The 18570-nt window shown below is 33.4% G+C and overlaps 1 protein-coding gene across 1 annotated transcript; it reads right to left on the bottom strand.

The window, feature by feature from the left end:
• Window positions 1-10738: 10738 nt before the first annotated feature.
• Window positions 10739-12599, bottom strand: LOC121252817 (membrane steroid-binding protein 1-like). The gene is made up of 2 exons (XM_041152639.1): window positions 12195-12599; window positions 10739-11265 (listed from the first exon to the last, which is right to left on the bottom strand). Exons 1-2 carry the CDS (start codon window positions 12497-12499, stop codon window positions 10923-10925), a joined length of 648 nt encoding a protein of 215 aa, XP_041008573.1. The 5' UTR covers window positions 12500-12599; the 3' UTR covers window positions 10739-10922.
• Between the last annotated feature and the right edge of the window lie 5971 nt (window positions 12600-18570).

Below are 18570 nucleotides of genomic sequence, written 5' to 3'. Positions count from 1 at the left end.
TCTTCAATCTTGATCTCATGCGCCACGAGTTATATATAAAATGAAAGAAATCTATATTATATTATATATTAAAAATAGTAAGTACGAAATTTATATAAAAAAATTAATTTTTTAATAATAAATTTTATTTTTTTAAAAATAATTACATTATATTTATACATTCTACTATTACATAAATTACGTAGCATTACTCGTTGTGACCACTTGTCTTTATACGAACCAATGAACTTTTTCTTCTGTATTACTATCCCATCAAAGTGCAACCAAATCGGCAAGGAATTGTGTCAATTGGAGAGAGATTGCTTTTCCTGGACTTCAAAGAGATAAGGACAAGAGTAACTTTGCACAAACATGGAAGAACGCTGGTTCTGCGGTGAGATGAATGAATATGTTAAAAGATGTAATATAAATAATAAAATTTATTAATTTTTATTAGTGTAAAGTTTTTTTTTTTTTTTTGAAGGGATTAGTTTAAAGTTTTAAGATAAATAGTTATTTACAAATTATTAGAAGAGAAATTCTAAATTCAATCTTCACTTTACAATTTATTTTGCCAGAGGGCTAGAAAATATATTCTTAAAAAAGAGCGAAGATTTTTTTCCCCTTTTTGGAGCTGTTGAGGTTATAAGTCTATTTATAAGGATGTAACACTCCTTCAGTTTAGCAAATAGTAACTAATTGAAACAGATACTGCAATGGAAATTGGAAACAAACTGAATATAGAATTGAAATGGAAAGGGAAATGGAGCTGGCTTTGGTCGAGGCTAGCCTTCCTTGGAGGGCAAGAACAGAATATTTTCTTCCTTACTCTTGAGTTATATTCGGCCTTATTAAACTTCTAGGATGGAAGAGCACCTTCTTCCACTTCTCTAGACGTCCATATTCTTCAAAATATAGGAGAAATTTTGAGGAAAACCTCTATTCCCCCTCATATGGTTCCCTAAATTAGGGATTTTATTTGCAGTTGCTACAGTGGTTCTCCAAATATGAGGAGCCACTGTACATCCTCAAATGCATTGTTTATTATTTTATCGCTCTTTGTCTTGCGTTCAACTCTCTTTCGTGCCCTAGTTAGTATCGACCATCTCTCATACCATTTATGTCTATAAACGGTAGCCCCTCCGATCGTCTTCGATAGGTAAGTTTATGCACTTGTCACGTGCAAATTAACAGCCACACACACTTTCAATCTCTCTCATGGGTTTCATCTGGGAGAAATGATCTTTCAAATCCCTTTGTACTCTCTATCTCGCATGTGTTCCATTGGTTCTTTGTGAGTTGAAAATCGAAAACCCTAGCCTAAACTAACTGTATTCACTATTTCGCATGTCTTTGTCTGAGCTTCTCTAGGGTTTCACCAACTGAGGTTTTGTTAGAAATTTTGAAAGAAATTTAGGGAAAATCAATTTCATTGCCATTTGATTCTACAACTTCTTTGATTTGTGCGATTTTCATATTCTCCAATGAAGTCTTTATGCTATATTATCTGAGTTGGGTTTTCTGTCATTACTGGCTTTGTGTGATTCTGTGATTTGAGTCGTTATTGTTTGATAAATTTTGCGAGGACCAAGCAATTTGGGCAATGTCATACTGGACTTTGCAAAAGTTGTTGTTGTGATATTTGGCTTCCACATATGTAATTTGTGATCTCTTGATTATTATTTTGCGTTGCTGGCTTACCTGATTCTCATTATTCAATGGTTATTTGCTTTGTTGTTCAGTTATACCTTTGTCATTTGCAGCTTTTGGTGTTGAGGTAGGGTTGTCATTAAGGCTGCATGTAATGTAAAATTATGATGATGATTGAGTTTTGTATTGGAAGTGTAAAATCACATGTGCTGTGAATGGTGCTCGATTAATATGGCAAGATAACCCGGATGACCATCTTTATTGTGAAAGTTTCACAAAAAATATCAGGATTAAATGTTTTGCAGCCATTCGAGCTTGGGCTCCTTTCCTACGAAAAAAAGAAAACAAAGCCATTCTGAGGCCCATGAGAAAATATTTATAATACTTGGCTGTTACTTATCCCCTATTTACTTATCTTCCCAATTTGTTATATGTTGTGTTGTGGCCCTTGCATCAAGCTATGGACAAATTGAATAAATAAACATATTGTTTTTCAAGCTTGGTCAGATTTGTTTGTTATTTTTCCTGGTGTGCGGTGATGGTTTCATGCTTAACATATTGAAATCTTCAAATCAACAATTGTTTTCATCTTACTTTAATAATGAAACTCCGATTGCTCAATATATTAACCAGTGGTCCCTAAATTTGTTCCATTTAACATGTTGTTTTTATTTGTTGGTTGGATCAAGCAAATGGTTTTCATATTGCATTGTGTTGGTTGTTACTTATCCCCTATTGTCACTTATCCCCTATTTACTTATCCTTAATTTGTTATATGTTGTGTTGTGGTCCCTGTATCAATTACCATAAAATCTCAAACAAAAAATGTTATTGTTAGACAAAAGATAAAAAATATTATTGTTAGATCTTGAACAAAAGAAGTTATTATTAGACAAAAAATAAAAAAATATTACCGTTAGATCTTGGACAAATCATGAGTATTTAAAATTTATCCGTTACAAAATAATAACGTTTGGAAAATGCGGATTTTGATAATAAAAAATTATATTATTTTTAAATCCATAATAATTTACAAACTATTATGGTACTTGAAAAAAAAATCAGCTTTATTTAAAATATTAGCTAGAAAGTGATGGTTCAAAACATAAGAAAAAAACCAAAAGAATGAATAGTTAAGTTTGTAAAGAAAAATGAGAAAAAATTAATAAAGAAAGAGTAGAGAAATATTATTTTAATAGAATAGAGAAATGATAGGAAATGAGATGTAAAAAGTTTTTTAAATATGAGTAAAATTTATGATAAAATTTTAGAAAATATATTTTTTAGTCAAAATTTATTAGGAATCATATGTGATTTCTCTAAATCTGTTACTACACGTGTATCTATTGGCCCCATTACAAACAAATATGAACATGACACTTGACTTTCATATAGCCATCCAATGGCCCAACCAGTGCACATTTTATGGCTATAATTGGCATCCAACCTTTCTACAAAAAGAATGGTTTAACTCAAAGAGATCCTACAATAGTAAAATCACAAATTGATATGATTTGATATAGTATGTTAGATTGTAAGTATATATAATATATCATATGAAATTATGTCAATTTGTGAGTTTATTTTTGTGAAGTCTTTTCGTGGCTATATCATTCTCTTGTGAAAAATACTTCAATAGGCAACTGACAAAGGGACACAACACACAGAGAGGGAAAGACCAATCCAAAACTTACATCTACATTTATTTTCAATTTTCAAGTCTCAGATAATTTTGATTCTTCGTTGCAAGGGTAACTCATACATCTCAAAATGCCAAAAGATTACTTTTGAAGAAGTCGCATCTACATTTCATTTCTTACCTTTCATGAAGTCAATATGCAAAGCATCAATTATAGTGAAGTAAAAATTGAACATGAGTATGAAATGTTTGAGAAAAGTTTAAAGAGAGTATTGTATTTCAAGAAATGATATTCACTGCCATGCGATTTCCAGTACACAGAGACTCCTTTATATAGACAATTGTCATAATAGAATTTTTCCTATAGACATACTGGGATGACACCTAGCCAAGTCAGTTACACAAATATTCTTCTAGAATAACTTGTATTCTATTGAATATTTTCAAAGATTCTAGAAGCTTCTGTGATATAGTTGAGTCTGATGCAGGTACATTTGCTGCCTTAACATCTCCTCATGTTGCAAGCGGCACTGGAGTGAGAGTGAGGCTTGATTGGAGCTAGGAAAACCGTGCAAAGGCAAGAGGCTTTGTGAGGATATTAGCAATCTGATCCTTGTTGGAAATGAATGAAATTTGAAGGTATTTGGCTACAACTCGTTCTCTCACAAAGTGATAGTCCAAGCCTACATGCTTGATCCGAGAGTGTAAGACAAGATTATGAGACAAATATGTAGCACCAAAATTGTCACACAATAAAGTAGGATGTGCAATAAGAAAAATTTCAAGTTCACATAAAAATGACTGCAACCAAAAAAGCTCCTAACACCAGATTTATACTCGGCTTCAGTAGAAGACCAAACAATGGTAGGTTGCTTTTTAGAACCCCAGGAAATGAGATGACTTCCAAAATAAATACAAAAACCATCAATGAATTTACGATCATCAAGGCAAACAGCTCAGTCAACATCAGAAATTGCAGATAATGTAAAGGTGGAAGAGGGGAAAAAACACAAACCTAAATGTCTAGTATGGTTGAGGTAATGAAGTATTCGTTTGACAGCCTACCAGTGGGGAAGGCGGGGAAAATGCATATACTGGCATACTTGATTTACCGCGAAGGAGATATCAAGTCATGTAAAGGCTAGATACCAAAGACTGCCAACTACACTGCGGTACCATTGCGGATCCTCAAATGAACCATCAAATACAGTAAGTTTTTCAGAAGATGACATAGATGTAGAAACTGACTTGGAATTTTTCATGTTGGTTTGAATTAAAAGATCATAAATGTATTTACTCTGAGATATATAAATATATATATATATATAAACCAGCAGATGTTCTATGTACTTCAATACCCAGAAAATAATATAAAGGTCCTAAATCTTTCACAGGGAAATATGAATATAAAGAATTTATGAAATCTGAAATGAGTGTAGGATTAGACCATGTAACGATTATATCATCAACAAAGATCAGGATAAAAATACAACCAGATGCATTTTTTAGTATAAAGAAGGAGGAATCTGAACAGGAACACTGAAAATCAAAAGGAAGTAGTAGTCTATCACTAAGCTTAGCAAACCAGGCCTTAGGAGCCTACTTCAAACCATATATGGATTTTTTTTAACTTACAGACATGTGCTGGAAAGTCAGGATTCGTGAACCTGGGAAGCTGTTTCATATAGACTGCTTCCTCAAGGTCTCCGTGCAAGAAGGTATTCTATATGTCTAGCTGTCAAAGAGGCCAGTTAAAATTAACTGCAAGGAAAAGCAAGAGTCGAATGGTAACATGTTTAAAAACTGGGCTAAACATCTCATTGTAATCGAGATCGGGTTGTTGATGAAATCCCTGAGCTACAAGGCGTGTCTTGCGACACTCTAGGGTCCCATCAGCTCGACGTTTAGTCTTGAGTATCCATTTGGATCTAAGAATGTTGAAATGTGGAGAATGGGAACCAGATCCCACGTCTGGTTGTATAAAAGGGCATCTATTTCGGAATTCATGGCTTGACACCACTCAGGATATTTAGAGGCTTCAAAGAAGGATGAGGGCTTTTCCAGTACTATAGAAATCGAAGGCACCAATTTAGGAGGTGGTTTGATGAGTGAGAGTACCGGTTTGGGAGGAGGCCAAAGGATGGTTCCATCAGTGCGTCGTCGAGGACAAGAAATATTGGATTGGGAACGAGTAACCATTGGGTGGGAAAGGGGCGGTACGATATGTGTTATGAGAGAACAGTTTGTGGGAATTGGAAATTTAGACACAGAACTGGTGGAAGAGGCATCTCGAGTAGAAGAAGGAATTGTGGAAATGTCTCAAAGGGAATCATATGTTCAGGTAGAAGACCTAGTGGGCTGAGGTACTAATGAGGGCTATGATAGACTAGGGTGTAGACATGGGCCTGGGTTTGACTAGGTATGTGGAGTTAGAAAAGAAGGTAAAAATGGAAGTGGAATGGAAGCAGAGGGAGTGCTACGGGAATGTGAGTCCAGAACCAAATTTTGAGACAAATTTGACGTAGGTTGTGATGCAAATAGAAATGTGGTCTCATTAAAAGTGACATCCCTAGAAATATAGGTCTAGCCCGATGGGATATGTAAACAGCAATAACCCTAGTGATTTAGGTTGTAACCCATAAAAACACAAAGTTTAGAGCGATAGTCTAATTTATGACGAGCAAACGGCCTTAAGTTAGGCCAACAGGTTGTTGGTAGACCCAAAAACACATAGGAAATTATAATTCAGGATTTGATGCATTAAGACTTCATAGGAAGACTTATGTTAAAGAATTGTTGTGGGCATGCGATTAATTAAAAATGTAACAGTTTGAAAAGTTTCGGCTCAATATTTGTGAGAGACCGAGACATGAGATAGAAGTGAAAGACCTGTTTCAATAATGTGTTGATGGCGACGTTCAATACTTCTATTTTGTTGATGTGAATAAAGATAAGTGATTCTATGAGAAATCCCAAGGGATTGAAAAATTGATTTAAAAGGGTGAAATTTCCCTCCTCAATCTGACTGAACCGAAACAATATTTGTAAAAAATGTATGACTTACAAAACGGAGAAAAGCAAGAATTAAGGAAAAAAATATTGAATTTAGTTTGCATGGGAAATAACCAAATGATATTAGAAAAGTCATCCACTATTGACAAGTAAAAGTGTGAGCCATTAGAAGATAAAATGGGTGATGGACCTCATACATCTAAAAATAAAAGTTGAAAGTATGAGAGCGAGATGGTGATAACAGATGTGGAAGAGTATGAGTTTTAGCTTGTGAGCACGCTAAACAATGACCAAGGGCTACATTGGAGGTGAGAGGAAGCTAAAATCGACAAAGTATGAGTGATGTGGTACGGGAAGAGGGATGACTCAACCTTGAGTGCCAAAGCTGATATGAGGTACACAAGCTCATCAGTGCATGTGGAGAAGAAGCTATCAAGGTACTGTAGTGGACGACAAGACATACAAGCCATCTTCAACACGACCCTGTAGAAGAACTTCTCGGGAGCGTAAATCCTTCACAAAAAAAAAAATTTGAGCGAAATTCAAAAAAATACCATATTGTCATGACAAAATTGACAAACTGAGAGGAGATTGCGAGATATAGAAGGAACATGAAGGAGATTGCACAATAGAAAATTGCTAGAAGGGGAATGCATCTGTGCTAAGCCCGTGTGTTGTATGGGCAAGGTGGATCCGTCTCCGATGCAAACTTGGTCGGAGCCCTGATATGTCACTGAGTCAAGATTGAGGTTATTGAAGTCAACTGCAAAATGATGTGTAGCTATAATGTCCGAGAACCAGGAGGAAAAGGATGATGTGGTTGTGTGAAGGGACGTATAGTTTGTTGTGAGGGAATTTGAGGTTGAGGCCTGATATATTTAGTTGAAATGATGATAGCATGAAATTGCAATATGACCGGGTTTAAAACATACTTGACATACAGGTCGTGGGTCAAGGCAATTTGAGAAGGTGTTTGAAGGTTGCCCCCTAGGTTGTGGTGTTTGAAGGTTGCCCCCTAGGTTGTGGATTATGAAAAGACCCTCTACCACTATAGTCACGTCGTCCACTACAAAAATAAGAGTTACGACCACGAGAAAAGGATGGTCTGGTCATTGTGTTATGTGTAGCAAGTGTTGTACCAGACAGAAGAGATTGTGTTTGATGTGTAATACGAGATTCATGATTAAAAAGGTAATTGTAAATTTAATGAGGGGAGAGTGGGTCAGGTCGTGTGGTGAGGGAAGTGACAAGAGATTCACAGTCTGTGCCAAGATCAGCTAGGAGATAAATGGAAAACTCAAGCGTCAGAAAGGGTATGTACAGCGGCGCCGAGTGATGCAATCAGTGCTTTGGCTTTGGTAAAATATTCTAAAACTGATTAAGAACCTTTTTTTAGTGTAGCTAGCTGATATTTGGTATGAACAATATGAGCTGATGATTTGGTAGAAAAAAGATTTTGAAGAGTTGTCCAAACCTCACAAGAAATAGTGCAGTCGAGTACTTGAGCCAATACATTATCAGAGATGGAGGAATTAATTGCTGAAATGATCAATTGATCATGTAGAAGCCAACATGTATGTGTTGGGTTAGGATTATCATCAAGAATGGGAGTGGGCATGGAGAAGGAACCATCAACAAAACAGTAGAGTTGATGACCCTTCAAGAACAGCACAATTTGTGCCTTCTACTAAAGGTAGTTGTCGATGGTAAGTTTGATTGTGATGAAATGTGTGGCTGAGTTGATGATAGAGGTATTTACGATGGGTGTTTTGTCTGGTGATTCCATGAGGTGGGAGAGAAGAATTGAAAAAAAAAAAATTGGACATAGGTCCTTTTAGGCTCTAGATACCATAATGAAGTAAAAATCAAACATGAGTATGAAGTGTTTGAGAAAAGTTCAAAGAGAGTATTGTATTTCACGAAATGATATTCACTGCCGTGCGATTTCCAGTACATAGAGAGTCCTTTATATAGACAATTGTCATAACAGAATTTGTCCTATAGTCATACTGTGATGACACCTAGCCAAGTTAGTTACACAAATATTCTTCTAGAATAATTTGTATTCTGCTGAATATTCTCTAAGACTTTGGAAGCTTCAGTGATATGGTTGAGTAAGATGCATGTACATTTGCTGCCTTAACAAATTAGAACATAAAGATTAAAACATATAAAATAACAAGATAATAAAATAACAAAATATTTTCTTCAATGCTATATCCAAAATTGATGGTGTAAGCAAGCAGACTTCTCCATTAAACTACTATGAAGCTAAAATTGCTTCTGCCATACATGAGATCTGACCTATCCCAGCTTGCATAAATCAATCCCGATACCTTGTTTTTATGCCATTGGCATTGACTGTACCCATTATATATAGTTAATAATGCCATATTCTCGCAGGGATGAAAATAAAATATGAAAAAAAACAAAACAAAACAAAGGAATCCCTCGTTCTTCATTGAATTTGGCCATAAATGACAAATAATGAAGCTGGGCTTACCAAGCATGGAAGCTCTTAAAAGCTCTAGAGAATCAACTCTATTTCCAAATTATATGGCAAAGCAATCATGATGAATTAGCAAACAGAATCAAATTTAAATTTCAATAATGCTCATTTCTGAACCATCAATGATATTGAGCTACTGATGAATATATAACTCAGTGCAATAACAAAAACCCATATCTTCTGTTTCATTTATAGGTCGTATTTTTCCTCTTATCCAAAGTCTACGGAGTAATTGGTAAGGATCACATAAATCATTACTCGTCCAGAGTTTCTGGGAATTTGTTCGGGGTTGTTCTGGCTATATAGCAAACCAAATCCTTAATGATGAACAACTTGGTTTTCTAGAAAGATTATTAATGTGATAAACAGTTTGACAAAGATCTTTCACTAAAGTCAGCAAAGCTACAGGCTCAAAACATAACTGAACTCTATATATGCTTCGATCTTCTAAACATTACAGCGGCCACTCAGTCGTGAAGTGGGTTTGGTTCCCCTCGAACACGTGGATGTGAAACAATGTGCACATCATGCTTGACCTTCTTGTCTCTGAATGCCGCGAATTGAGCAACAGTACTACTCGGATGATGCAGGGGAAATGGAGAAGACGGCTTTGTTCTTATTCTTGGTTCTGTTAATTCGTCATCGAGTGTCCTGTTGGTTTGCCGGCAACTAGAAGGATGTGCAGATGCTAGAAGAAAAATGAAGAACACAGTTATAAGTGAAAAGCTATGAATTCCCATGTCTCAAAACTTCAGGAAAAGGAGATTGGAAAGGGAGTTTAAAGAAGAGAGAAAATAGGATCTTCGGTGTTGTTTGATTGTATAAGAATACTTATACACACATATAATGGAATCAGGCAACTTTGTGAGGATGAAGAAAAGGCCAAGATTCACAATCAGTCAGTATCAAAATGACTTCATACCTGTTTTGTTATCATTATTAGGCCTAACTGAAAGAAAGATTAGATAATCAGAGATGCCGCTAACGAGTTGGTGTATGACACCCAATGTTGATGTCATTTTAGCACTGGACGGCGTACAGTTAGTTGGTCGGATAAACCGTAGAATGTGATACTGCTAATTAGACTGTATATAACTAACTAGGTGTAAATTGCATGCTCAATCACATTCTGACACGTAACCCACCACTTGGGACAAATATGTCTGGCTCCAATGTGCGTTTAGTCGGCCAAGCGTGTATTGGAATATCATAATCCGACAATTTAGGATCTACTTTTCAATGGCTAATCTCAAGGGGCGGTGGTTAAGGGTCCAAGGCATTTAATCCAAGTGCACAAATTGTTGTGCTGAAAGGATAGCTTGGTCCCCCAAATTCAACCCTATCTAGTGCCTGGCATTCTCATTTCCCCCGTTTGTTTGCGGAGAAACTCAAGAAACGCAAAGAAAATGTTGAATTGATAGAAGAATTCTTAATAATGAGTGTACTTTAAGTAAGTGTCGAATTCAACCCTTTAGTGTCGTCTAATGGAGAGGTGTAAATTGCTTTTCGTTACCGAGAAACCTGTGAAAAGGAAAAAAATCCCTTCTTTTTTTCAATTTGTTCTGTTCAAAATTTTAATCTAAATTATAGAACTTGCATCGATTTTGCTCTAGAAAATTCAGAAACAAAATATTCTTTCCTTCGTGTTATTTTCTCAAGAACCAAGCAGAGAGGAGGGAGAAGTGGAAGTGAGTATTGGGAGAACAGATAACGGGATTGAGACCTGTAAGAGGGAGGAGTGAAGAAAAATGAGGTAAAAGCCGAAAATGGATAGTAGTCTGTGGGAAGGAGAGGATGGGCGGGCCAACAGCTTCCCATAGGAGTGGTACGTCCTTTCATGCTGGATCCGGACCAAAGTTAAATTCACATTGCATATCATGGAGCAAAAGCCAACTACCTATAAGTATTTTGCTACACTCCTCCGATCAAATAAAATGCACCGAAGGAGGTAAGGTAAAAGTTGCAGCTATGAAAATATCCAGGGTTTACCATCACTAATACATTATTCGACAAACTAGACTTTAAACAGACCTGTTCTCAAGAGAGGTATATTATACTGCAATCTTAAACTTGTGTCAAACATGATTCATGAAATACCAAGTTTGCAATGGCGGCGCTTGCTTTATCCAAGGATTACTCTTTTGCAGCATCAGCTCCTAAAGGAGTTTCCTCGGTTACAACAGCTGCACTTTCTGAAGGACCATCTTCGGCAGGTTTAGCAACGTCACGATCTGTAGATTCTGCAGGTTCTTCGGCAGGCGCCCCATCCGTCACTACTGCAGACTTGACACTTCCAACCTTAACATACTTGCTCATAAACTTGTATTCCCAGTCCTGCAAAGCGTCAACTTCAAATGGGCTGAGACCAGATACATCCCCAGTCAGATCTTTCTCTTCGAAAGACATTTTTGCAAGAGCTCTGCTGGCATCCTTTCCAGCAAACAGTGCATAAGGTCCACCAGGACCATAAAATACCCTACCAGGAAGACGGGTTTAGATTAGATGCTCAAATCAAAAGCCAGCCTTTAATCTTGATTTCAAAAGAAACATACTGAAAAGAGAATTCCAAACAAAAACAAGCACAAAAAGTACTTAAAAGCAAGCATATTGTAGGGAAAGCAGAAAAAAGTTGGTGAAAGAAAAAGGCTGGTTCAACCCATAACTCGATCAAGGAGAGACAGGAACACACACATAAGATAGGAAATCATGAAAGTTGGCCCAGCTTTTGTCTAAAAAATGGGTTCATCATGGACTACAGATTACTCTCTCATCCAGTGTGATGTATAGAGAATCCAAAAGGTTTCAAGTAATAAGACCCCTCATCCAACCTATATTAAGCACCTACCATATATTTGAATAAGCTAACAAATATCGAGACAGCCTCTTTTTAGACAACCAAATTACCATACCAACAAGTCTAATCGTATTAACAATGGATCATCAAAGCACAAAAAAATGACATATCAACAACAAGCCTCTGTAACTTCATATGAAAATGGAGGTAAAAGTTCAATAACGAACTAAAATTACATAAGTACACTTTCCTACCGAAGATGATAATCAGTCAAGATGCGTCTTCATGGAGAATCGTCAGGACGCTCGAAAAAAAAAAACCCTCGATCATGGAATTTGTTAAAACCTAAAACGTAATACATTGATTTAAAAAAACCATCGACGCAACCCTTTTAAAGGTCACTTTTCACATACCCAGAAGCCAAAGCCGTTGAACAAAAACAACCAATAACACCTCCCCTCCCCCAAAAGATTTCTAAAATTTTGACTACCCAGAATCCCAAAGAACGAAAAACGCTCTAAAAAGTGAATTATACCATTATTTCTACAAACCCATACGCTAAATTTATATTTCCCGCAAATTCAATCGACAAATTCGGTACAAAATAGTACCTGCTCTGCGACACGTCGTAGATCTGGCCCTTGATGGCCATGAGCAGAGGCTTCGCGGGGTCGGATCCATCGTACTGCTTGAGCTCCTCCTCAGTAATCTCCCCGAGCTGTACCGGAGGCGGCGGAGGCTGCGACAGCTGCTCGCTTTCCCGGGGACTATAATGACGATCGGACGACCCGAACAGCCCCGATATCACGTAGTAGACGGCGAAGAAAAGAGCAAGAACCGTAAAGAAGGTAGCTGGAGATAGCCCCGTGTAGACTGGGATCGCCTCCTTTAATGTCTCCCACAGTTGCAGAGCCATTTTGGTTTTGGTTTGACTTCAATTCAAGCGAACGAGTGAGACAGAGGCAAAGAGGTAAACAATTTATAGAGGCGGGGTGGCATTACTCAGCGGTGGTGTTGGCGTTGTCTGAATGCGCTTGAGCAGTGAGTTATTTTGAAGGATTTTGTGAATAATAATAAAAAATAATAATAGAATATTAAATAATAATAAAAAATATGTAAATAATAATAATAAAATAATAAATAATAGCGAGTTATTAAGTCAAAATCTTTGAATTTTGATTATCTAAATCAAACTAAACTCCATCGTTTAGCTAAACGAGTTATAAATTTAAATTTTAATACGATTTATTTAAATAATAGATTGCATGATATCATTCATTTAATAATTAATTAAAAGATAGTCAACATAATACGATTTATTTTAACCTATTTTATATAAATGGATTGAACTAAATCGCATAACTAATTTGACCTAATTAACATAAAATTTAAAATTTATATTTATTAATAATCATAATATCTAAATAATAATAATAATAATAAGATTGACAATCAAAAAACCTATTAATATTTTTCAGATTTTAACTTATAATAAAATTAATATTAAAAATCTAACAATAACAAATATGAGCATTGATCCATAATTACAATCCACATAATAAAAACATAAACATGTCTAAAATTATTAATATTACAACTTAACAATAATAAAATTGTAATTTTAAAATAAAATTTAAATAAGCTATTGTGGGTTGATTTCAGATTAATTGTATTGATCCATCTATTATTGGCCCATTTATTAATCGTTTCTCAACGGGTTTTGACCTAAACCTATTTATATCAAATTCAAACCTATTAATTTCATATCATTTTCGTATTAGATTGATTAGTCGTGTTATATATTCTCACTCTTATATTATAAATATTTTATCAGAATAAAGATAAAGGCAAAATTTTACTGTATTTTATATAATTATAGTTTAAACTAAGAATATTTATACATGATATTATTTTATAAAAATGTCTTTTAATTCAAATATAATTATATAAAGAATTATAAAAATAATCTTATTCGTCATTTTCCATTTTACCAAGTCTAAATTTCTTACCAGCCTCGTGAAAATAAATTTGGACCTGTGCGGACTGGAAATAACTAGAAAAGTGACTAACTTACATCCATGTTAAAACGTAATTTTATAAAATCTAAAATTATTTTTAATGAAGTAATGTTTGTATTGGCTCATTTGAAATCATTTGTAAAAAGTTGTGAGAAAGTTATATAAATATATATATATATATATTGTTGATATCGTGTTTCGCAGTCCGAGTAGTGCCACGGTAACCAAGCTCACACCACCTGTAGTTAAGTGGAAGAAAGGACTCCGGTGACTTCGAGGGTCCCTCTAATACCAAATTCAATAAATAATACTTTATTGATAAAGAAAGTTTAGAGAACTAAAGAAAATGGTAAAAGGTTCAAAGAGCATTCTCGTGGGAGGAATGACTATTATTTATACCTAGTTTAGACCCGACTGTCGAGGGAGATTGTGGTGTGTCAAGTCGTACCTGGGTCAAACCTGCTACCACTCCCCCCTACCGTGACATTGTGTCAGGCCGTGGCTCAGACTGTCAAGGGAGATCGTGGCGTGTCAGGCTGTGTTCAAATCTGACCTGCTGCCCCTGTTGTGGCAGGGTGTTAGATTGTGGTCGAGCCGTCCTACATACCTCTGGCAGCACATCGTTGCGTGCTGGGTCCCCTGACATGCATTGAATGCGACTTGTCTCGAGCCTGACGTGCCCACGATCAGACACACCCAACCGCCTGTGTCCAGTTGCGATAGTCTGCACTGTACCTTATGACAAGGCTTGGTAGGTCACCGAGCCCCAAGGTGGTCACTGCCCTATGGTGGGATTATTGGCGTAGCCGAGCTCAGTGCCAGAGCCTTTCCAGATGGGCTATATGGTCGTGAGCTCGGTACGTGAGCTCTCAATCTGGCTTTGGATTTTGGCCTAAGGGGCCTGAGGTATTCGTAGCTTGATCTCTTTGAGCATGTGCCTCTCTCTCAAATGGGTCACCTCACATATATAATTAATTATTCCACGAGCCTTGAGATCGCTTAACTAAATTTAAATTTAACTTTATTATTTACTAGATGAGCAACTCACAACACAAAATTATAATTAATTAATAAATAATACAATTCATATAAAACTTGAATTAAAGCTGGTTTTGATGTCAAAATCTCAACATCACTTAAATATAAACATTTTTTAATTTATAATTTTCAATTTTTTTTTATCTAATCATGATCCAATTTACAACTTTTTTAAACTTTTAAACAAAACATAAAAAACAATTCAATTTTTTTAAATTTCAAAACAAAAATTATATTAAAAAATTATATTCTAACAATGTTTTAATTTTATAATATTTGTATTCAATTTTTTTTCTCATTTTTCAAAACTCTATAAAACATTTTAACTCAAACAATTTTACTATTATTCACAAATTATCTCACTGCTATTTACAAATTTTAATTTCATCTCATCTCAACATCTAAATGAGAATATCTTAAATATTTATAGAAACAAAAATATATAATGTTCTTAATGTTATTAACTTATTCATGTTACTTGAATCGTTATGAACATATATAATTAATGATATATGTGTTAATGTAGGCAAGTTAAGTATACAATTAAATTCCATACATAAATATTCACGTTGCATATCCCTCTCTCCCACGCAATATAAATTATAATGCATGTTAGAATTTAGAACGATTATATATACTTTTATTTTAAATTTTATCATCTGTAATCACATTTGTCAATGTAGTACATATTTAGTAATTGATATACACAAACAATTAAGATGATAAAATTTAATAGGAAGAATATAATTTCTCTAAAATCTAAAATTTTAGCAACTACTGATCAAGGAATTAGCCTTATTTGAGTACCAGCAGTTTTGACACGTTTAATCCATCATGACATGAGCCATTTAGGACTCGTTTATTTTTAGAGATATGATGAGATGAGATAAGTTGAGATTAAAGTTAAAAAGTTGAATAAAATATTGTTAGAATATATTTTTTAATATTATTTTTGTTTTGAAATTTAAAAAAGTTGAATTATTAATTTTATTTTTATTGAAATTTAAAAAAATTATAATAATAAGATAAAATAAAATAAGATGAAATGAGATATTTACTAAAAACAAACCAGGCCTTAATTTGCTGCACCTACCCAAAATAAAGAAGGTGACCTTGACCCTCCGGTACAAAATCGGATGGTCACCCTTGTACTGGATCATTATATCTATCGTGACTTGAGCCATGCATATAAAAGAAATGAAAATATAGAGTTACTATCTTTTTATTATTTTTTATATATTTAATTATTTTTTTATTTTATTTAATGGTTAAGGAAATAAATTTTAGTAAGATTATATATTTTTTAATTTTTTTTAATGATTAAGGAAGTGAAAAAAATATTTAAAAAAATAAAAAAAATAATAAATATATTATAAATAATAAATAAATAATAAAAAGATAGTAATCCTGTTCTTACTTTTAAGAGAAATGCTTTTTGTATTTTAAGAAAGCGTACAAAAAACGTCTAATTAAAACCCCACACATTATAGCTGACAAAAGAAGAAAATAAACGACAATGTCAAAAGAAACGGAAAAGTGAAAAAAAATAAAGCAAATGTAAAAAAGTTAAAAGAAACGAAGGGTTAGAAAAGTAAAGAAGTAAAGGTAGAAATAAGGGTTGTGATAGAGTTATTATTATTTTTTTATTTATTTATTATTTATAGTATATTTGCAGTTTTTTTATTTTTTTATTATTTTATTTTAAGTATTTTTTTTAACATTTTTAATCAATAAAAAATTTTTAAAAATATATAATTTTATTAATAGTCGCTTCTTTAATCATTAAATAAAATTAAAAATTAAAAAAAATTAAATATAAAAAATAATAATAAATAAGTAATAGTAACGTAGTAATTTTATCATATTCTTAGAAATAATAGCCCCATTGCCTCTTCAACCAGTACGCCTCTTCAATCGCCTCCCATCCTGCACTTTTTTTGAGCAAATTGTTATTTACCAATAATCTATTTTTCTCTTTTTATGTTTCAAATATAATAATTCTATTTCAGCATCATTTAGAAAATTAGAAAAATTTGAAATTTCACTTTGCTGATTTTCTTTTTTTTTTTCATTTTCGTTATATTTCCGGTGAAATCCTAAAAAGTTTTTCTTCATTTTTTCCGGCTAAAGAGGCATTGCTGGGTGGGATGATGATCTAGGGCATTTTCTTCGTGTTTCCGTTTGTACGTTATTGTTTCTTTTGCTTTTCCATTTCCTTTATTTTCCGTTACTTTTACTTTTTATTTTTCCATTTCTTACTTTTCCGTTTACTTTTCTCTTCATTTTGTCAATTCACTCACGTGAGTACGTGTAGCAAGACCAGGCATATGATATTTGGAAGCAGTAAATGAATAAAGAGGCTGAAATACAAAATCGGAGAATACAATGTCATTCATATGGACGCTGGACCAAACCCACGCCAGCCAAACCCTATACGCGCCGCTCCCTCATCTTTTTCCTATTATTTAGGGGAGCAGTCGTACACCCACGGAGGTTGTAGCAAGAGACGGTCCCAATAAGGGCAAAAAAAATGTATTTATTTTTTATTCATTTTTATTATATCCTTAAATATATTTTTTTAAAAAATTAACAATATTATTAAAAAATATTTTCTTAATTACTAAATAAAAAAAATTTCGAGACCCAATCGGACTCCTATCGGTGAGAGTATGGTACGTTTAGATTCTTAACTACTATCAACTCATTTCAACTCATCATTACAATTTTTTTAAATTCCAACATAAAATATAATAAATAATTTAATTTTTTTAAATTCTAAAATAATAATAATATTAAAACATAATATTCTAACAATATTTTATCATCTCAACTCAACTTAACTCATTTCAACATTCAAACCCAACAACATTTTTCTATTTAGGGACGGTTGAGAAGTAACAACATTTCCTTCCCAACTACTCTGTTCTCCCTTTTACAATTACCAGGGTTGTATGTTTACTATGATCACTAATTATTCTATTCTCTAAATCTATGCATAGACTATAGAGTACACAATTCATATTATTTAAAAGAAAAAATTTTCTTACGACAAATACCGTAATAATCATTAAAAAATAACTGACACACAAGAAGAAGAAAAATATAGTCTTTAATATGATTAGATTGTAGAAAGTCTTTAATAAATTATATTCAAGCACTCCAAATGACAAAACAACGGGAGTTTTAGAGTGGAACATTCAGGTCTCGTTTATTTTTACAATACTTCTCAATTTATTTTATTTAATTATTATAATTTTTTTAAATTTTTATATAAAATAAACTAAGTAATTCAATTTTGTCAAATCTCAAAATAATAATAATATTAAAAAAATATTTTATAATAATATTTTATTTTATTTTTAATTTTTAACTCAACTATCTTACCTCATCTTAATTTCACACCTGACATATTAAACTCTGATTTGGATTGAGAGATGAGTTGAAATGAGGTAAAACACTCTCTAATCCAAATACTCTTTTATTTAACTTTGAGATGGTTTCTATTGGTTTCTACTATTATAAAAACAAATTGGCCATTTTCTATTAAAAAATTATTATTACTTATTTATAAAACAAAATTATTACAAATAATATACAATTAGTTGTAGGACTCGCATCTATCTTCTCTCCAATAACTTAAAGAATAAATCTTCACAACATCTTCACACTCGACATTCTAAATTTTTTTTAATTTTTATTATTTTTTTCTTTAAATATTTATTATATGAATAATGAATAGAAAATTTGAAATAATTTAAAAAGAATAAACTCAAAAAAAATAAAAAAAATTTAAAAATTTAAAAAAATATAGAGTGTGGTGGAGGTTGTGTAACAAAATTCTAACTTAAAACCATCTCATCTCACTTCCATTAATCCGAACACAAAATTTTCAAAAATCATATCAACGACTCATCTCAACTCACAAGTTTTA

Source organism: Juglans microcarpa x Juglans regia, chromosome 2S, assembly GCF_004785595.1.
Source record: "Juglans microcarpa x Juglans regia isolate MS1-56 chromosome 2S, Jm3101_v1.0, whole genome shotgun sequence".
Taxonomy (NCBI): Eukaryota; Viridiplantae; Streptophyta; class Magnoliopsida; order Fagales; family Juglandaceae; genus Juglans; species Juglans microcarpa x Juglans regia.
Note: the sequence above shows the minus strand (reverse complement) of the source record. Positions and strands in the feature narration are given on the sequence as shown.